A 21891-nucleotide genomic window follows, 5' to 3' on the forward strand; every position below is an offset into this window, starting at 1 on the left:
GGAATTTAAGATGGAAACAGATTTTAATTTGCTTTTTCCCAGGAGTTAGATTACTTGTCCATTACAGTCTCCAAAAAGGACACCAGAAAACTCCCACCAAACCTGGCCTGGTTTGTCGGTGTTGGTCTAAAAGACTGTTTCCCGGGTTTTTTTAGCTTTCTGATGTTCCTTTTGCAATTGATCTGTGTTGCACATTGATCCTGGGGTCCCTCCCTCCGAGCCCCTCCCAGAGCCTCCGGCGGGGCCCCTGGAAGGAGCCTGTGTCCACCCAGGAGAAGGGCTGTGGGGGACAGTGCGGGCAGGGGACAGCACTGACCACATCCGGCCCCGTCTCCCCACAGGAAGATGTCTGACGGTGATACAGCATTTCCATGTTAAAATGGAATATTAATACTTTTTCTCCTCTTACTGTAGCTGGCATACTGTGTAGTGCAGTTTTTAGAAAAGGACAGCACCCTCACTGAACCGGTAAGTACACCCTCTCTGGTCAGGGCCTTGTGACGTAGTGTGTGTGTCTAAGTGTCAGTATCGCAGTCCAGCTGCTTCACCAAGACAGCTTCTTCATCTTAAGTTATAACACTAGTAAACACAAACTGATTTCATTCCTGTGTTACAAGTTTTCAAACTGTAGGGATTTTAATTACAAGTTCCCCTGTCGAAGTGATTGTTCATGTAAGAAGACGGCCGTCTTAATCCCTCATTGCATTTTACTCTGAACGGCATCCTGCTAAATCATGTGCGGTTTAATACTCCCACGTCGCTTGGTTTAGCAGCATAGGTCACTGACTTCAGTCAGAGGGATTGTAGCAAGGATTCAACATGCTTGTACTAAAGAGATTTTACTGTCTTGAAAATTCTTTCCAAGTTATAGTGTCACTATTTTATGGTCATTGGATCATAAATGAACGTTAGATTGCTACCAGTCAGTGTTTAGATTTCTAAGTTTCTTGGCATTTTATCTTTATTAAAAATAAAAAGGCTATTGTAGCCAAGATTCACAAAGTCGGGTGTGTCAGGTGCCAGTTGAAGCATTTGAATACACTTTTTTATCAGCTTTATTGAGACGTAATTCACATGCCATACAGCTCACCCACTCAAAATGTATGATTCATATGGTAGACCTAGGTTTTATATTTCTTGTGAACCCAGCCAGGAACTAGAATATAGCCTAGAATATAGTCCTGTACACATAATATATCCTTAGAAAATACTTAGTAATAATTTGATAATTATTAGCATCATGATTTAAATTAGTAGATACAGTACAGGAACAATTTTGTTCTGTATGTGACCTGCTTTTCATATGATGGTATACAATTACTTTTGTTTACTTCTCACCAACCATCTTGCACCTTGCAATTTTGGAGTTTTAGTCCTCAGCATTAAAATGTTTTTGGTATTTCTTCCTGTTCCAGGACAAAAATCAGAAAAATCAAAGGTATTTGTTTAATAAATTGCTGTACTTTAAAAAAAAAATGTATGATTCAATGGTTTTTGATATATTAGGTTATTAATTTTTTCAATTGTGGTAAAATATACTGTATAACAAAATTTGCTGTTGTAAGTGTACAGTTCAGTGGCATTAATTACATTCACACTGTTGTGCACCTGTCACCACTGTTTCTAAGACTTTATCATTGCCCCAAACAGAAACTCTGTCTTCATTAAATAGTAACTCCCCACTTACCCTCCACCCTCACCCTGATAACCTCGAGTCTACTTTCTGTCTGTGAATTTGACTGCTCTAGATACCTTATGTAAGTGGAATCATACAGGATTTGTCCTTCTGTGACTGGCTTATTTCACTCAGCGTAATGTGCTCAAGGTTCACCTATATTGTTGCGTGTGCCAGAAATTCATTCTTCGTTGTGGCTGAATAGTATTCCATTGTATGGCTAGACCACATTTTGTTTATTCATTCATCTGTCAATGGAAATTTGAGTTGTTTCCACATTTTGGCTGTTGTGAATAATACTGCTATGAACATGTGTGCGCAAATCCCTGCTTTCAGTCCCTTTGGGTATATACCCAGTAGTGGGATTGCTGAATCATATGGTAATTCTGTGGTTAGCTTTTTGAGGAAATGCCATACCGTTTTCCACAGCAGCTGCACCATTTTGCATTCCCATCAGCGGTGCACAAGGGTTCCAGTTAATCCACATCCTCGCCAACACTTGTTATTTTCCATTCTTTTTTATTATAACCATCCTAGTGAGTGTTTTTTGATTTGCATTTCCCCAGTGACTAGTGACCTTGGGCATCTTTACACATGTGTGTTGGCCATTTGTGTTTCTTCTTTGGAGAAATATCTTTAAATTCATTGCCCATTTTTTAATTGGGTTGTTTTTACTATTGAGTAACAAAGCAAGAAGTATTAGATGCTAGTTTAAACGTTTGAACACTCTTTTAAAAGTCACTGTTGGACCAGAAAAGGTAAATATTGTAATTCCTGAGTCTTTCCTATCCCTTTAGTGGTCTTTCACAGGTTTCTTGTGAAATTGTAATTTTCATAGTTAAAAAAAATAGAAATTCTTAATACTGTATTCTTGAATTAAACTGCTTCTGATCTCTCCTTTCTTTTTAAGCTTTTAAATTCTATGTGTAGCCTCCCCCATCGCACCCCAAAATTCAGGAAAAGCCCCTGGTCATATCCCTCAGCTGCTGCCTGCGGAGGTGACGGAGGCTGCCCTGCTCTGCAGCCCCTTTCAGAGTGACCCGTCCCTGTACCCCCTCCCTGGGGGTCTCCTCGCGCCTCTGCCTCAGCTCTGTCCAACATTCTGGAAGCCCCCAAGAAAATGTACCAAATCTTATCAGACTTCAGTATCACACAAAGTATTTACTCCAATTTAGGGTGAGGATGTGTTATTTTATCCTCCTACTAAACTGAAGACATGTTCAGATAGGGAAAGAAACATGAACTGGCGCTGATAATTTAAAAAGCCCTCTTTAATATCTTTCTTCAAAGTCTGCATTCGGGTGCAGGCTCTGACTCTAACCTGCTATCTGACCTTGGACATCACTAACCTGCTTTGGGTCTCTGTCCTCTATTGAAGAATTAATGTATCAGGGTAGATGATCTCTTAGTCACAACTTTACATTTCTATGACTCTCCAGTTATCTCTCCATTTTGATTTGATTTGATTTGCTCTCTGAGCCATAGAACTGAAAGGAAATGGGGATCATCTCATCTAAACCCCTTATTTTACATCTGGGAAACTGAGGCCCAGGGAGGAGGCATGGCTTTCCCAGAGACAGGGAAACTAAGCCCCAATTCAGGCTGTTTCCATAAACTCTGAGGCTTTATCTGCCTCTCCACGGTGGTCTGAGGACAAAGGAGAGAATGTCCACAGTGGGGAAGTCACCAAAATAGATGAGAACAACCTATTAGCATTAAACATTGACTAAATGAAAAAAAAAAAAAAAAAAAAAAAAAAATATCTTTCTTCAGTGGTGACACGTCCGTATTCCTGTCTGTACTTAATGGTCTTCTCCAAACTAAAGTACCATGTGAAGAAATCCTAGCACATACCCTGCCCTTTTCCTACTTCAAAAATAAGGAGAGAAAGAGTATGCAGTTTTCTGCTATGATTTTTCTTTGTACATATTTCTCATACTCTCTAGTGGCTAAAGAATTCACCAAATGTTACCCCACATTTCTCACGGACTAAGGGTCTCCCCCCAAGCCCACTCCCTGCAGGTCCCAGTCCCCCGCCCCCGTCTGTCAGAACCTGGTCCTAATCCTGCTCCAGCAAGACTCAACGAGCGCATCCCACCCTCTTCTGTCTTCCACCTGAAAGTAATATGAAAGCTGATAAAGTTTATAAATTCCCACTAATAAAGCTACTACAGCTTTGCAGGAGTGAGGGCTTTTAATTGCGGTTGTCTGCAAGAAGGCAGGAGATGATGTGCTGGCTTCGGTGGGGTCCTTCCGTCTTAAATGGTAGATAGAAAACTCTGACTCGGCACGAGCACAAAGCTACCTCAAGCCCCCTACACCCAGTCCCCAGTATTTCCACCCAGAACCACTTCATCTCTTAATCTCCTGCAGCAGAGATAACATAATTGCACTCTTGATTACAGAAAGCAGATGAATTTTCTGCACATTAAAAATGTTCAGACCCTCGCCTCAGTAAATTCCTTCCTTTGAAATTTCATGTATTATGGCAATACAAAGCCCCTTTTGTCTTACTTCAGCATCGAAAGCATGTAGGTAATTAGATGAAGGTGTAAACTCTTGTGAAGGTGCTGGGAAGGGGAGTCGGCATACGTGTGCGTCTCATGGTCCTGCACCTGTGGCACCCCGAAGTCTGTGTGTGTCCAGGCTGACCCGTTAAAAAGACGTTTGTTGCCCTGTCTGTAATCCGTAACTAATATTTTTATTTGTAAACTTTGTACAGTGCCCACAAGCTTTCTGGGCACGTCAAACACTTTTCCACCCACCTGTCTCTTGAGGCTGATTGAGTTTTACTCTGTGGCCTTTTCCCCTGGTGTTCCAGGACAGGAGAGGGGCTCCCTGGGACGCCAGGCTCGCCTGCCTTACTGAGCCACCCCCTTCCCCCCCACCCCCGCCCCGGGAGCAGGCCGCCCATTGAGTTTCCTCAGGAAAGCTCAATCCTGAAGTGGGCCCAGCAGCAAACAGCCACTGTTGGCGCAGATTAGCATTCCCCAAGCAGACTCCCACTCTGCCAAACGCCAGCACCCTCGGAAGCAGCTGAAACGTTGGGTATTGGTCATAGGTCATTCCAAGTAGCGTGAAAAGTAAGCCCAGCGTATACCTCTGATTCCAGAAATAATACCTTTTCCAGAGACATTGAACAGCTAAATCAATTGAGTCCTATAGTTCACAGCTTAATGTGTTTCTCCTAATAAAATTCCATTTGCCAAATGATAAGGAATGGTGGATTTGTGAAGTGATTTGCAACTGCTGTGTTCTTAAAAGTGATTCCAATACTCGGAGTATAGTAGGTACCCAAACATCTGTTAAATGGTTTTGAGCAAAAAGTAGGAAAATCACTAAATGATGCTTTTTTTAAAATAATCTCTCTTTATTTTTTTTTAATTAATTAATTTATTTATTTTTTGACTACGTTGGGTCTTCATTGCTGCTCGTGGGCTTTCTCTAGTTGTGGTGAGCGGGGGCTACTCTTCGTTGCGGTGCGCGGGCTTCTCGTTGCAGTGGCTTCTCTTGTTGCAGAGCACGGCCTCTAGGCGCGCGGACTTCAATAGTTGCGGCACATGGGCTCAGTAGTTGTGGCTTGCGGGCTCTAGAGCGCAGGCTCAGTAGTTGTGGCGCACGGGCGTAGTTGCTCCGCGGCATGTGGGATCTTCCCAGACTAGGGCTCGAACCCGTGTCCCCTGCATTGGCAGGCGGATTCTTAACCACTGCACCACCAGGGAAGTCCAATAATCTCTCTTTAAAGACAGTTGTGTCATAAATTTTTACGTCAGACTTCAAAACTAGGAGCACTTTTAAAGTAAATTTTGGAGTTTTATAAAGTGTAAAAATATAAAAGATTATCCAGGAGCCTGAAGGTCAAAAGCATCAAGACAGAATTACCCTAAATGAATGTTGTTGAAAGGCCCCTTGTTTTTAACTGCGGTGAGGCCTCACAGGCTGGCCTGGGGGCACAGCTGGCATGATCTGTGGAGCCAGAAATGACCAGTGAATGGAAACCACCAGCCAGTCTGAAAGCATGAGCATTTGCAGTGATTTTCACAGCAGACCTGAGGCTGGGGGCCGGGATGATGGGTCCAGAAATCGCTATGATAAGGCTAAACAGCTGCTTTAAGTAACAGGTTGCAGTTGTACAGTTAGGTGTGCAAGTATGTATATGTGCTTTACATATACGTACGTAAATGTTTTGGATCATTGTACTATTTTAGGTAGCTAAACTCTTAGGGGTATTATTAGGTAGCTAAACTCTTAGGGGTATTGTTAATCTGCGTTCCAAATCTGATATTTTGGGTGAAGAACCTTTACTGGTAGGAAATTTGGGAACTGCAGGAACACGATAACAGAAAGGTTGCCCGGCAGAAACTGCCCGTCTGGTGGGCAGGGAACACGATACCCAACACTCACCAGCCGGGAGGCTGCTGCCGCCCGACTGGACGGCTTCACAGGCCTGCTCTGGGCGGGGCCCCAGCCAAGGCCCGCTGCCACCCGCTCGCTGCGGCCAGCAACTCCTCGGGCACGTGCGTGGGTCTAGTAATAAAGTCTTCTCAGCAGCCCCAGGGCGAGGGTCTTCGTGCCCCCAGTCTTTGATGAGGGCTCTGGGGCACCGAGGGGTGGGCACCAGCCCGTGGCCACACACAGAGGGCTTGCTGACATCAGTGCTTGACGTCTCTCTTTCCGATGTGTTTTAGCACGACTGAAAACACTGTGTACACACGCTATGTATGTATGTTTGTGTACAAATATATACGAACAGTCAGTGAATTTGAGAGAGAAACCGATTGTGCCTCTGTGTATATGTCTCCACACTAAGATATATATATGAATTCACATGCTCTGTGTTTCTGCACTGGTCTTGTTCTCTCTGAACTCTCCTACCTGCCTCTTTTTTTTTTTTTTTTTTTTTAAGGATCTGACTCTTACTGAGATGGTAGTTAATCAGAGTGGGTCACATAAATTAAAACTGTGATTCTAAAGTATATAAAATTAGACCCACCTCTCTCATTATAAAAAACCCGCATTCTGATTTACTGAGTCACTGTTCCTTCTACAAGGAAAAAAGCACCACCTCATCTTGTGGCTTTGCGGAGGGGACAGCTTAATGAAGACACGGAGGACGTCACACTGTGTGCTGTCTCTTCTGTAGGTGGTGATGGCGCTTCTCAAGTACTGGCCAAAGACTCACAGCCCAAAAGAAGTCATGTTCCTAAATGAACTAGAAGAGATCCTAGACGTCATTGAACCGTCAGAGTTCGTGAAGATCATGGAGCCTCTCTTCCGGCAGTTGGCCAAGTGTGTCTCCAGTCCCCACTTTCAGGTGTGTGGCCCGGAGACGGGGGGCTCGTGTCACTTCCCTTTGGAGCTGGTAGGTCGCGGTGTGTGGCTGGTCATGTTTTGCTTCTCGGGTAATTGGAAGGTAATATTCAAGCTTTTGCTTCAGTGTATTTCAGAGTAAGATCGTGAGACTTCAGCTCTACAAAATACACTCTAGCACCTCGTCCCCCCCCTTGTCACGGAAAACGTGTTTCTCAATAAGAGTAATTAAAGACAGCTTCTCTGTAAACGACCTCTGTCTCTATGTTCACTGGGTTCCCAGACGCACACAACCTTATTTTCCACAACTTGAGTGATGGATGCTTACGGAGAATATAAAACTGTTTAGCTTTGCGTTCCCTCCCTCCATAAGCTCTTCATTTCTGACATATATGAGTTTGTGTCCCTTTACCCTTTAAAAAACAGTAATGGTTCTGATTTTTGTCCCTTCCGCATTCCTGTGTGAGAGGTGCCTCGGTCATGCCACTTCCCACTTTTCCTGATTTATTCCTCACACCTTCCGAGCCCCTTTCAAAGGTCATCATCCCCAGTGGCTTTTCCAGCCTGTCTGCCTCCTTTTAACATACTGGGGACCCCATCTTTTTGTATCGTTGAGACGGTATTTGTTGTGAACTCATCGTGCACAAGGTAGAAATCTAGGCACAAAAGGAGCAACACCTCACAGTCACCAGGGAGTCGGCAGCCAAGCGGGAGAGGGGAGATGTGTCAGCACGGCCCCAGGTGACATCCACGTCTGCGTTGCCGGCGGTTTCAGAACTGGCCGCCTCGGTGGCCTCCACCCCTCCCATGTTACCCACCTTGCTGCCCTCCCTGCTGTCATCTCACGTCCCCTCCCTCAAGTGCCTCTGCAGGGACAGGCTCCGCCACCACCCATTCTAAGCAGAAGCCACGTTTCCGCACACACGCCAGCACTCCCTCCCCTCCCCTGCTGCCGTTCGCCGCACGACTTAACACTTCTAGTAAGTCGGACAATTCGCCCATCATTTGTTTACCCCCGTAGAACATAAGCTCCATGAAAGCAAGGGTCTCTGCCTCTCCTGGTTCACTGCAGAATCCTCGGTGCCAGACAGCACTGCCCGTGGTGTAGACGCGTCATAGATGGGTGGTGGATGGCTGACGGATAGGTAAAACGAACTCATTTGACTTGTCTCCTCGGCCTCTAGCCCATGTCTAGCAGAAATGTTCATTGAACTCATGAAAAAATGAGTGACAGTGATCTTGACAGACAGGAAATCATCTGCCTTTCTGTTGAAGGCTCTTCAGGGTTACAGTCTAGAGTATTTTAATTTGTAGAAATAATAATTTTCCAATCCAGTATAATTCATTTCCCTCTTTACATGTGTAATGGAACGCTTTAATCATCACAGACAACAGTCATGCCCTCCGTCTTTCAGGTGGCAGAGCGAGCGCTGTATTACTGGAATAACGAGTACATCATGAGTCTCATCAGCGACAACGCAGCAAAGATTCTGCCCATCATGTTTCCATCCTTGTACCGCAACTCAAAGACCCACTGGAACAAGTAAGAGAGAGCTGGCTGCCGTCAGATCGGGCCGTTTTTAAATTTTGCATATTTTGCTGATACTTCAATTACGATTGAATCCAAGCCTGAATATCAGTTAAAAAACAAGATGCTGACTTCTTTGTGGGCTGTAGTCAAGCAGAAGTGTGGGCTGTATCTTGGCCTTCCGTTCACGTCCTTATCCCCGTGTGGAGCCCACGTAGGGCATATTGCCTCACTCCCCACCCCCCATCTCATCCCCGGCGGGGTCGGGAGCAGCATCTTCCGGGCCGCCTCTTAAGTTCCCTCCGGAACAGTTAAAGACTGTCACAACCTCAGGGCTCAGTCCCTGCAGGGGCACAGTGGCCACCCCACACGCGGGGGCCCCAGAGCCCTGCTGACACTCACCCTGGGGAGCCAGAGAGAAGAGCAGGTAACCTAAACACCACTAGGAATCTTGACATCTGCCCCTGCTTCTCTCCTTTGTTCTCTCACTTACTGAGGATGAACAGACTGATTTCCTCAGTGGTCATCTCCCGAGACCTCAGCAGTCAGTATGGATGCCATGTCATCCGTGGCATCGTCTCTGCTGAGCTGGTACTTGTGAAATGTGGGCCATTGAAATGGGCTGATAAGTTGGGAGAGGAAACAGTCTGTGGTGGAGGAGGGGAGGGAGACGGATCAAAAAAGATGAAGCATTCTGAGTTTCAACACGAAGCTTTCGTTACAGGACAATACATGGCTTGATATACAACGCACTGAAACTCTTCATGGAGATGAACCAAAAACTATTTGATGACTGCACCCAGCAGTTTAAAGCAGAGAAACTGAAGTAAGTTGCTCCTTTCAAAAGTTATTCTTTCAAGGATTTTTTTTTCCTTAATCCTGAATAAACCTCTCCCATTAGTTTGTCCTAAAAAGTTATTCTTCACTTTAAAGCAAAATCAGCCCTTTTGTACTTGGAAAGCAAATTGAAACTTTGTTATGATAACTTATTTTCAAAGAACACATGTTTAAAGTTAGCTGTTCTCTGGGAATTCCGTGGCGGTCCAGTGGTTAGGACTCAGCGCTTTCACTGCGGTGGCCCCAGGTTCAATCCCTGGTCGGGGAACTAAGACCCTGCAAGCCACACAGCGCAGCCAGAAAAAAAAAGAGGTTAGCTGTTCTCTCCATTATGCTACTAGTTTAATCATTGCAAAAAGTGCATGTATAGTCACGAATTTAACTTTCAGGATCTTTGCTTTTCTTAGGGGACACTTAAAGGCAATAATGTGTAGTAATTTTTCATGTTTATCAGGCAGGAATTTGAACTGTATCCTGTAAGGTTCATATGAAAGAGCAGGAACCCTCATCCAGCGTAGCTCTATTGTTCTAATTTGTTGATCTCCATAAATTCGGGCATTCTCTGGAATCTAGTGCCAGAGTCCCTCACAAAATCAGGGCCCTGCTCTCACGCTGTGAGGACTTCAGAACCCACATCTGTCCAGGGACAGGCTAGATCAGGGGTCCCCAACCCCGGTTAGGAACCAGGCCGCACGGCAGGAGGTGAGCAGTGGGCGAGAGGAGCTTCCTCTGCCGCTCCCCATCGCGCCCCATCGCTCCCCATCGTGCCCCGTCGCGCCCCGTCGCTCCCCATCGCGCCCCATCGCTCCCCATCATGCCCCATCGCGCCCCATCGCGCCCCATCGCTCGCATTCCCAGCTGATCCATCCCCTCCCCCACCCCTGAGGCCATGGGAAAATTGTCTTCCACGAATCCGGTCCCTGGTGCCAAAAAGGTTGGGGACCGCTGGGCTAGATGACTCTGTCCCTAGGCTGTGCTAGTAACAGTTTGATTCACTAATTATCAAAATCACATCTTCAGAGGCAGGTGTGGACGTGGGCAGATTGGATGCTCTGTCACTGGAAGCTGGCCGAGGGAGATAAACTTTGAATGAATGTAATTCAGATCACCGCACATATATAACGAAGCACCATGTTCATTCCTGAGACAGTGTGTGTTTGCCTACGTGCAAGGCCCCGTTACGGGTTCTGGCGACACAGCCGTGGATAAAACAAACAAAAACCCTTGCCCTTATGGAGTTTACATTCTGGGTGGTGTGGAAAGAGAAAGACAGCAAAATACAAGTGAGTAAGAGACCGTGTGTGAGGGACAATGACAAATGAAGCAGGAAGGGGCGCCGGGAGCCGGCTGTGGGCTCTTTAAACCTTCAGGCTGCCTGGCCCGTTCCTGCCTCAGCCGAACGCAGTGTTCAGGTGTGAAATATGTGAACGTCGGGGCTTTTCTAACGGCACGTCCTCTTTCACGGAACATCACGTGTCTGAAAGGGACCTTACAGCTCATGTAGCACATTTACTGGATTAAAAAAAAGAGTTGGTCCCACGATAAGTAATGTACTGAAGGTCATGCGCCTTGTTGGTGTGGATCTACGGGCTGTGCCTCTGTAAGGACGTCTTCACCTGGTTCCTTCACGCTGAGGTGTGGTCTCACTTTTCATGGGTATGTAAGCTTCTCACCAAAATCGTATATGTCCTGTGACGAAGCAACAAAACAAGGGGAAGGAAGGAGACAGAGATGTGCTTGTGCAAGTGTTTCTAAGAGCTTAAATTCTTAGACATGTTAAAATTTTGGTGTATTTATATTTTTAACTCTTTTCCTCTAAGCCCAGTTTCTTTTTTTTTTCCTTTATGTACCTTGTGGTCACCACTGTGACGTACGTGGAATAAGACCAGACAGTGACAAAGGGGAAATAGGTGTTGTGTTGCTGCCCACGTTCCCCCTTAACGTTTTCTCTCTTGAATTTGATTCGTTTCTCTAACACCAATGACATTTTACTATTTTTCAGAGAGAAGCTAAAAATGAAAGAACGAGAAGAAGCGTGGGTTAAAATAGAAAACCTAGCCAAAGCAAACCCCCAGGTACTAAAAAAGAGAGTAACATGAAAACGTCTAGGGTATAACTTGAATGTTTTTATGAGATAGGAGTGTGAATTCATCGTGAGAGGGGAGGGAAATCAATTTCACTAACACTGTATATGAAAATATCTGCAATAAAAATACTTTTCAACTTTTGTACAAGTACTTATTTTGCCCCACAAAGGTTTTTACCACAGAATTGACATTTTTTTTATTATTATGCTTTTTAAATAAGATATGAACCTTATGAATATACTGTGGTAAAAAGAAAGTAAGGATACAAGCTCTGTTTTGGGCCAAGATTGTAATTTGCTTTCTCAGATGTCATAGATGCTGTAGTTCAAACAATATTTTCCTTTCTTTTTAATATCAAATTAATTCTAAAGGAAAAGAAATTAGATTTGAAATAGATTAAGTATGAAGTCAATGTCCTCTTTCCTCAAATGAGGTTTCTGCAGGCTGAGCCTTTCTCGTTAAAAGTTGACCGACTTCTGTCATCTTAGCCGCTAATCCTTTCTCCCATCCCATCACGCCCTGGCAGGTGGGTGCCAACGATGTGTCTGGCAGTGCCCCCCGATGCATTACCTCGGGCTGACCCCCGGGGACTGGGGGTTGGAGCCGTGTCCCGACAGACGTTCTTTCTGATGCTATGTGCCTGTCCGATTATCACTGAAAATCATTTGCCACGCTAAGAATTCTCAGGCTGTCCTCAGCTCCCCAGAAAAGATTTTACTTTCTGAGGAAAACTGCTCGGCTACCCCTAAAATCCTGAAAGGTTCAATACGGTGAACCAGATTACAAGCTATCTATTTATTTTCTTTGGTGAGAGGTATGCATAAATCATTATTATCTCAGTTGCCATGTGGGTTTTAAATCTCTCTGATGTTTAATAAAAAGTGATACATGAATACAGAGTTAAAAGTATGTACTTTACCTACATAACAACATACTGACTTGTATTCCCTCTGATAAAACTATAATCAAGACACAAACCATAGGAAAATTGAACGACATCCTTAAGTGTATGTCCTTGATGCCACCTGAAACAAGTAACTGGCGTTTTTCTAACCATTTTTATTCCATGCTCTTACACAGAAATGCTATTTTATGTGAAAATAGCATGTGAAACTGTGTAGTAGTTAATTTAGGTAGATAGCTATGAGTATGTACTTTTAAGAATAGAATTTATGTTGAACATGAGGTTAAAATACTGACTGACGTTTGTTGTAGGACACAGTACGTTTGTTGTAGGACACAGTAAAATCATACGTCTGGGGCAGTGTGGGTGGATGGACCCTGCCCGACGGGGCCCAGGCCATCTTGCTCTGTTCAGACGGCCCCATGCCGAGGGCAGACGGGTCCCAATCAGGGTCGTCAAGGACCCCGTCACACACACCCTTGAGATCAACACCCTTGAAAAACATGTGAACTGTATACAGATCAGAGGGTCTAATTTTATTTATTCTACCTGGAAAATAGGAATAATCTCATAGAAAATCGCATAAAGCCTTACATTACAAACGAAGAGCTGGCTGTGATTGTATTAGCAAAGGTGGCCTGGTTTCACTGCTGTGCTGTAACAGATGTTCCTTCTAAAATATATATTGTCCTCATTTCTCTTTTTCTGAACTTTTCCTAAATGTTCTTCCATCACATTTTTATTCCTTTGGCTGCTCTGTTTTAAAATGTCTCGGGCCACAGCCTGAGAGTGGTGGGCTTTGCCTGCGCTCACCCCTGCATTGTGCCGTGGCGCTCTGACCTGAGCTCCGTCCTGCTCGCGTCTGCGTGTGAAAACCGTCTGCGACCACACCCCAGCCGGTCCTGTCCGCATGCTGTGACCACACCCCAGCAGGTCCTGTCCGCATGCTCCAGTCCCCCGAGCAGTGTCTGAAACGGAAAGTACTTCGTGGGCTAATATCTCAAAGCTGGAAATGAGGGCCTTGGTACCCGCTGTTCACTCTCTCTCTCGAGAGTCCTTTCTAAGTTCTAGTCGTTGCTTGCTATTTACAACAGCAGCAAAAAGTAAATAGTGTTGTGGGTAATACAGCTTGCGTGCTACTTCCGTAACGAAAACATGTAGGTGGGTTTTTGAAGCCCGATTCCCCATCTCAAATCTGCCGTTCTGAGAAATGATTTCATAGCGTCCTTATTTTAGGTGGGTTCCCAATCCCTCACTCTGTGCACTGGCGTGTACCTAGAAGTCTTCCTGATGCTGCCTTGTGTTTTCACAGTTTGTCTTTCATCTGCTTGGAGATGTGAAAGCAGGTCCCTGTTTAGGCTGGTTGGGATTTGGAAAGCTGTGGTCCTTCAGGATTTGGGTTGCGTTTGTTTTAGCAGTTGTGGCAGTTTCAGCTGGGGTTTCTTAATGTCAGATGTGATTTAATTTTTTTAAAGTCATGAAATAGTGAAGATTTCTAACATAAATGTGCTTTTCCTAATCCACCAGAAGAGACCATATAACAGTTTTACTCCCATCTCCCTTTTGTGGGGATCATGTGAAATGAAGACAAGGCACTTCTGTGAATTTTAAGCGTGGCTCTGGCTCAGTGTTTCTGCCCCTTTGCAATGACAAGACGATGCCATAGGCGACCCAGGGCACAGAGTCCGGTTGCCTCCCTTTCCTTTGGGAGATCAGCCTCTCTGGGGAAATGTGTGTTCCTTCTTTCACCTGTTGAGAACTTCAGCCTCGGGAAGGTTTTTATTCCTAGTGAGAATCCTCTGCCCCCCACCCTGCTAGTGACGCTGATTTCCTATAGACATTTTGTAGCATCCTTGTGTGTACTTTTCTTTGCCCTGAGCCCCAGCAGGGCCTCAGAGCCCGCACTGCTCTAGGCACGGCCGCTGGCAGGGTCCGTGTAGAGCGCTGGTGTTCTCTTGGCGTGGCCGCAAGCTGAAATGCTGGTTAAAAACCATCCCCACACCACCTCCCGAGCCCTGCAGCGTCTCTGCTCCGTCTGCCCCGCCCAGCTGAGCCCCGGGCCGTGCAGGCCCCAGCTCCCTGCGCCCAGCGGGTCACCACCGCTCTTGGCAGATGGGTGCCAGCTGCGCGTCCCAAACGGGAGCGCTTTCCCAGGGTACAGAGGTGAGAATGAGACACGGCCCCAGGTGTCAAGGCGACGAGCCAGATGGAAGCAGAGAGAAGCCAGTCCAGACGGTCAGATGGTAGCACACGCTGGGGGTTGTGCTGGCGATGCTGGCTAGAGGCCTGGTCGCGCCTTTAGAGGGAGACACGTAAAGGAAGGCCGGAGGGTAGCATGGCCACGGCAAGGTGTCCCCACGGCACCGGGACCTTAGCCCCCAAGAGTGCTGGGCCCCCTGGAGGTGGAGCCAACCCCTTAGAGGCTCACCTAAGGGGCTTAACCAGCCAGGGGCTCAAGGCAGGGGAAGGGGCGACTGGGAAACGGGGCTGCTCGTAGACGGGGCGTCAGTCATGGGGGAGGGTGGGTGTGGTCTGTGTCAGGGACAAAGCTGGAGAGGGGGCAGGACCCGTGGATTTTACGCCCAAAACAGTGTGCAGGTGTCACAGTGTCATCCAGAGCCAGTGGCCTCGGCAGGCTTGCGCTCAGAAAGCTCTTCCGACGCTCGGGGACTCCTGGGGAGACGTGTGGAGATGACGCTGCTGGACGGGCTGGCGGGGGCGGCAGGCTCAGGGTGCCGCGGGGGCCTGGGTGCCCATCGTGTGGAGGAAACGGAGCCAAGGGCGTGGCTCCCGCGAGGGGGCGGCGCGTTTCCCAGGGTGGTGGAGGGGCTGGGCCAGGCGGCCACGGGGGCGGGGGCGGGGGTGGGGAGGGGGCGCGGGCGAGGGTCAGCGAGACCTCGGGGCATGAGGAGGGGCACAGACTGTCGTCCCAGCAGTGACAGAGGAGCGAGGGGCCGGGGCGGCCGGCGCCACAAGCCAGGGAAGGGGAGCTTCAGGGACGACGGTGGCCAGCGCGTGGCCACAGAGCGGTCACCCGCGGCCTGGTGCCCGGCGTCCCGTCGGAGAGGCGAGGCCCAGAGCCGCGGGGGTGAGCCGAGGGGTCGGGAGGAGGAGGGGCTGCTGAGAGCTGAGCGGCCCTCCTGGTCGCTCGCCTGGCGGGAGGGAGGTGGTGAGCCAGGCCGGGGGCGGGGGTGGGAAGGGGTGGGTGCCGGGTCCCCAGCCCAGGCGGAGGGGCTCGCTGTGGCCAGGAGGGCACGAGCCGGGCACAGGGCCTGGGGGAAGGGGTGCGAGGCTGCAGCTCGGAACCCCAGCTCCCGCTTTACTGGCCTGGGGCCCCGCGGTTAGCGTAGGTACCTCAGCGTTCCCGTCAGCCAAATGGGATCATAGCACACACTTTACAGGCTGTACTTGGAATAGCGCCCAGCTCGCGGCAGACGCGCAGAGAGTGGACGCCAAATGCTGAGGACAGTCAGGGCATTCCGTGTACCTTAGCTCACCTGCGCCATCCCAGCCACCTCTGAAGTGATCTCATCCCCACGTCCCACTCACGGAAACAAAGTCAGAAACCCGTCCTGCTCAGAGCGGAGCCGGACTTGGCCCAGAACCCGAAGGGAGTGGAGTCCCAGGGCGCCCCGTGGGGAACAGGAGAGGAGCCAAGGGGACCCCACTGACACGTGGGCGTACCAGGCCTCCTGCAGGGCCGGCCACGGGGTTGCAGAGTGAGATGCGAGCTGTGGGACCGATTGGGGTTGTGTCGTTTGGGAGGAGAGCAGAGAGCGTGTGAGTAAAAGGGTGTGACCAGTGATGGGGTTTAGGCGAGTTTGGAAAATGCCGAGAACATGAGGACCAGGAGCGAGGGCGCAGATAGAGGAGGGCAAGGCTGTGCGCAGAGGTTGGAGGCTGGAGGTGGAGGTTTCCGCGGGAAGCATTCCCGTGACCAGACCCAGGCTCACGGGGAGTCAGCAGGCCGGAGGCTCCAGGGCAGGGTGTTGCCCAGCAAGGGGCTGGGACAGTCTGGAATGAGGCGACACCCGGGGCGCTGCAGGTGTAGGCCGTGCAGGGAGCACTTCCCTGCACGTGGGCTCCCTTCAGGAGGGGCCGTGGCGGTGGCTTGGGCCAGGAACCCTGGAGCCGAGCCCTGAGCGCTGACCTGACCGAGAGTGACTCCGCGCTTTGCATTGCAGTACGCAGTGTGTAGTCAAGCGAGCGCCATGAGCCTTCCGGTGGCAGTGGAGACAGATGGGCCTTTATTTGAAGATGTGCAGATGCTGAGAAAGACAGTGAACGAAGAGGCTCGCCAGGTAAAAGTGCACAGAGCTAAGCTGGGTGCGCTCCTTAGAGACTTGCTCAAGACATGCCTGTGATTTTAGTGATGCGATAGACAGCAGTGCCTCCTGTGTAAGCTAAAGTGAAAAATTACATGGTGGTAATCTTACAGGAAACATTTCATCCATATATCTTAGATCAAATTAGTAGAAACAGTTTTTAAGGATTAAGTATGTGCCTGAAATGTGTTTCTTCATTTACTTTAACAGTAATAATCCCAATTCTTTTTTTTTTTTTTTTTTTTAATAATCCCAATTCTTAACTGCAGTCAAACGTTAACGAGAGCAAAGACTCAAAGGTTTGCGGTAAAGTCTTCCCTCTCTGCTCCCTCTGCCCCCTTGCGACTTCTGCTCTGGCCCAGAGGCGTCCCCTCTTACTTCTCCACAGAGTTACTGCCAGCCCCCGGGCCCCAGGACGTCAGGCAGAGCCCTCATCCTGTCAACAGCAGGGTCACGCTGCCTCGCAGGCCTGTGCCAGGGTCAGGGCTCTGTCAGGACCCTCATGCAATAGCCACACTCAAGTGGTTTTGTTTCCACTTTGTGGAGATGCATACTTAGATCACCACCGATCCAAAGAAAGGCCCCTATCACTAAATGGGGAACCTTTACGACTTAGGCTTTAAAGAGGGTAGTGGGTGGAGTTCCTGCGTATAAGGGGCCTCTCAGTTGCTGTAGGTCTCTGATTGTACCTCCTGTTCTCAACCCTTGCAGTTGATAAAGTGCTAACTGGATTTGGGGATATGGCCCTTTCTGACTCTGAAACTTTAATCCCCTTTGAGCTAAGAATACCTAAAGACATCCAGCACTACAATTCTGAAAAGTAACAAGTTAGGCTAAAATTATAACTGCATACTGAATGCAGATGGTTTCTAGATGATAGTGTCATTCTGAGCTCAAACAGAGAGGGTTTTTTTTTTAACCTACTTGTTTTTAACTCAAGTAAATTGTATTCCCCACCTGATCAGACAGGATGAGGCATTACCAAGAGCACAGGCTCTAGACCATGCAGACTGCACTGCCCAACACGGCAGCCCTGAGGCACACGTGACATGTGGCCGTCTGCACTGAGCTGCGCTGCAGCCCAAAACACACACGGGAACTGCCAGGCTTCGTGTGAGGAAAGGACCTAGAAACATCTCCTTCATAATTTTCTGTTACTGATAACATGTTGAAATGATAGTATTTTGGATATACTGGGTTAAATTTTTTAAATATTATTAAAATAAATTTCATCAGTTGCTTTTCACTTTTTCAATGTGGCTACTAGAAAATCTGGAATTACATATGTGGCTGGCATCGTCTTCCGACCAGGCAGCGCCGGGCCAGATGCCTTTTTCTTGGTGCTTCCAGAGTAAAGCACCTGCACTGGCCCATCCTTGCCTCTTCCTGCCCGGCTAGCTCTTGGCCTCAGGTTAAGATAAAGGCAGGTGGACGCAGACACTAAACATACAGTGCAAGAGCATCAGTAACTCGTTTTCTACTTAATCCAGTTGGATTCCATAATTTCCTCGCCATATTCTTAGCAATGAACAGATTGAATAAAAAACATGAAAATCCTTATCTTTTTCTCTCTCTCTGGGGTGTTAATTTTCTTACTTCTTAATTTTTTTTTAACTTGGAAAGGAATTTGAGGCCACCTCTTTGATTACCATTTTGATTTTTTGGCTTCAGGTGGGCTAAAGACGTGAGCACTGGCCTCGTTACTGCAGGCGGTCAGAGGAAATCAAAATCAGGGCCCCTCCTACCAGCAAGCCTGCCCGTGGGTTTGTGACCACACGTTAGTCTTCAGGTCACTCAGGCCATACAACATAGAAAAGGAAACTGATGTCTTACAAGCCAGTCTTTACACATTAAATATTTTTAGGGTTGGAGGATTTTTCTTTTTGGTAGGTACATCCTTTGACTTGATAACTAAACCTAGGAAAAGAATAAACTATGCCCAAAATGTAATGAACGTATTACATAATTACGTAATCTATGGACCTCTTTCTGATTTAGGGCCTACTCTGTAGGAGATGAAGAATGCAAATTAAAATAGCATTCTCATCTTGAGTAAGACTGCCTTTTAAAGTCAGCTCTAGTATCTCCGTGGTGGCCGATCTTCCAGCGGCCCTTGGAGGAGGGCGTGTCCCCTTCCCTGCAGGAGTTACGGAGGAAGCAGCCTCCGTAGTCATCTACTCGTTAGTTCTGAGACACCATGTGTAGACAGGACATTGCTTGGAGAACTCTTTTAGTTTGCTGGTTTGTTTTCATGACTTTTGAAATTAGACTGTATGACTGAGTTTTCTGTGTAATTGACATTCTTACAAAAATATCCCCCTACCCATAACCTTTAGATTTCTACAGATCACATTCCTGGGTTGGAAGACTCCATGCTATTAAGACGTCAGTTCTCCCCCAAAATTAAAGCAATCCAGTCAGAATCCCAACAGGCACTTTTCTTTTTTTAAAGACACTGGCCAGTTAATTCTAAAATTCATATGGAAATGCAAAGGACCTAGAATAGCCAAAATAACTCTGAAAAAAGAATAAAGTTGGAAGACTAACACGACCCAATTTCAAGACTTACTGTAGATTTCTGTGGATCAATTGAATTTCCCCCAAATATCAAAATAATCCCGCATTTGTTTGAAATGATTCGAATGTGGGCTCAGGATGCACGTGAGGTAAATGACAGTGTTGCCGGAGAATCCAGGAGAGGAGACCCTAATGCTAGTGGAATGTACTTGGTTGGAATTTTGTGGAGGAATTCAATTATATATTTACCTGTCAGAACCATGATTTGGGTTTCTTTTGAGAAAATTGTGTAACCCTATATAGAACCTCCAAAATAAACTAGGAAAGTTCATGTGAATGACATTTATATCAGAGACATTTAAAATGTTTTACAATTCTCATTTTTGACAGTCGGTCGGGAGGAAAGCAGTGTCAACCATGCAGTTAAGGAAGGTGTAGAAAGACGGAAGGTGGGAAGTGAAGGTATTCCTTACTCAATACGTAGACGTGTATTTAAGGCTTTTATATTTAGGAAAAGCACTGACAATGTTATGTACGTGAAGTATTTTCCCTTTTTTCCCTGTCATTCCAGCTTGTGATGGTGAAGACAAAGAAATCTGGTCCCTCAAGAGATTTTTGATGAGTTCTGTCCTAAATTCAGTAGTAAAACATGCACTCTTCTGTATGATATGACCCACCCCGATGTTGTTTTCCCATTTACTGTATAGATTTAGCCTTTCAGAGCTGCCATTCTGCTGCGGACAGAGGCCGTTTCTCTCCGGCTTGCGTCTCCGTAGGGGCGTCTGGGGCAGCGTGTCCGTCTGTCTTGTCTGCCCACCGTCGACAGCATGCTCGGCCCACACATCCCTCCACCAGTGTCACTTGTCTAGGGGGACCGTCTGCATGATGTCCCACTCTCCTGCCTCCCCTTTTTCTGATTTTTTTTTTTCCCCCTTGTCGCCTGTGAAATTGCTCTCTGCTTTACACACTGGCTTTAAATGGCTATGCAGAAAGGCTCAGATGGGTCCATCACACTCTGTCCTTCCAGAAGCTTCCGGGGTCATGTTTGCCTTCTCAATTTGCATTTATTGGTTCCAGGCATTTTCTATCAAAATGTTTCTTCTCTTTGGAATGCCTGTTGCGGCATTTATTAAATATTTCAAGTATCTGAAAGGCTTGATTTTGTTTTGCTTCGCTTTGCTTTGTTTTACAGCTCTGCCTGGAATGGACATGAAATTCAGGGTAGAATTTCCCTCTGAGTTTTGCATGGGTTGAAGGCAAACACGCTGCACAGACGAGACCACTCTTACAAGGACTGTGACTGTGACAGGCAGCCCCTCGGGGACGGGGGTGGGGGGGTGACTCCACAGTCTCCTGACACGCAGGGTTGTCCTGAAGGCATCTTACACTAGTTCCCAGGAGAAAGAAATCAGAATTCCTGCCTTTGCCATAAATGAACGTTAATATTCAAATAACAGTTCTAGAAATAATCCTAAAATGATGTCACAGAAAATTCCTTACAAACCTTGATATTATTGAGGTTGTCAGAGATAAATTTGCAAAGAACCCTAAGAAATATTAGCTCTGCAAAAGTGTGCACTTTTCATATATGGTGTCTGCAAGGCCTTGGCTGTTTCATTAACGCAAAGAGAATTAACACTTTGCATGTCGTACCACCGATGTTGGCAAGCTGGGTGCTGTAAGGAGTGGTTAGGGATACGGTCTTTCTGTTGTCAAGTAGTTGACTTAATACAGGTTTCTTCTGGTAGGTGTTTGACCACCACCACAAACGTAACTTCTTCTCTTATATAATCTCCCCTTTGCTGGAGACACTAAACAGAAAGGAAGGCGTGGTTCTGGTTCAAGTTCCTCGTGCACGGGCAGCCTACTGGTACCTACGTCGTGTCTAGGTGATTTAGGTGGCTTGTTGTTTTGTTTCAGAGATACTGCTATTGATGCAATGGCCCTACTCCAAAACTGAATAACTTGTTTAACTATTTTGCATGGAAATGGACGCTTTCGGTGTATAAACACCCCATATCAGGCCCCCCCCCTTTCTTTGCAGACACAGATCTCTAAATCCCCATGCAAAAAGGGATTCATGTAGGGTTTTTTTGTTTTGGGGTGTTTGTTTTCGTTTTGTTTTGTTGAGTAAAACCAAAATTTCCTAACTTTAGGGAAAAAATGGAATGGAGAAGGGAGTCTTTTATATCTTACCCTTAATATTAGGAAATTTTATACAAATAATTAAATACAGTTTTTCTGAATTCTAGAGGGTTTTTCCCCCTACATGACCCATTTAATACCTCTCATTTTAAGTATCGTTTTTCAAATTTGATAGAAGTTTTAGACCTGTTATTTATTGGTTTTGAGTCCAGTTTAAATATGTTATTCATTCTTTCTTTTTATTTACCTCCAAGGGAAATTTCAACTTCCTGACATGCTTCTGGAAGGGACATAGCCATAAAATGACTTTGGTAACATTTTATGAGATAGGAAGATTTTACCATTTATGGGATTTACTAAAACTGGTGAATTTGCAAAATAGCGGTACTCCATGCTCTGTACGAAACTACGCATTTTAGAAGACCACAGTGCCAATATTATGCACGCCGTCCTTGGGTTACTTTTAATAAACGAGGCGTTCTTGGTTAATGAGGGTGATAAGAGACATCCCGCCCTTTGTGTGCTCCAAATCCCCAGGGAGGCGCTGAGTGTGGGCACCGCCG

At 46.7% G+C, this 21891-nt stretch overlaps 1 protein-coding gene across 9 annotated transcripts in view; it reads left to right on the forward strand.

The window, feature by feature from the left end:
* Positions 1-21891, forward strand: part of PPP2R5C (protein phosphatase 2 regulatory subunit B'gamma) — a 134266-nt gene that overhangs the window by 109821 nt on the left and 2554 nt on the right. For 6 of the 9 annotated variants that reach the window (XM_007178853.3, XM_057542151.1, XM_007178848.3 and 3 more), the window contains 6 exons: positions 415-468; positions 6819-6989; positions 8401-8528; positions 9238-9339; positions 11353-11425; positions 16526-16642. In XM_007178853.3, the coding sequence (XP_007178915.1) occupies positions 415-468; positions 6819-6989; positions 8401-8528; positions 9238-9339; positions 11353-11425; positions 16526-16642 (645 nt within the window). Of the gene's footprint in view, positions 1-414; positions 469-6818; positions 6990-8400; positions 8529-9237; positions 9340-11352; positions 11426-16525; positions 16643-19573; positions 19637-21891 lie in introns of those variants that run through there. The other 3 variants (XM_057542153.1, XM_007178852.3, XM_057542152.1) reach the window with 2 other exon arrangements.

The sequence above is a fragment of the Balaenoptera acutorostrata genome, chromosome 3 (assembly GCF_949987535.1).
Source record: "Balaenoptera acutorostrata chromosome 3, mBalAcu1.1, whole genome shotgun sequence".
NCBI classification, from domain to species: Eukaryota; Metazoa; Chordata; class Mammalia; order Artiodactyla; family Balaenopteridae; genus Balaenoptera; species Balaenoptera acutorostrata.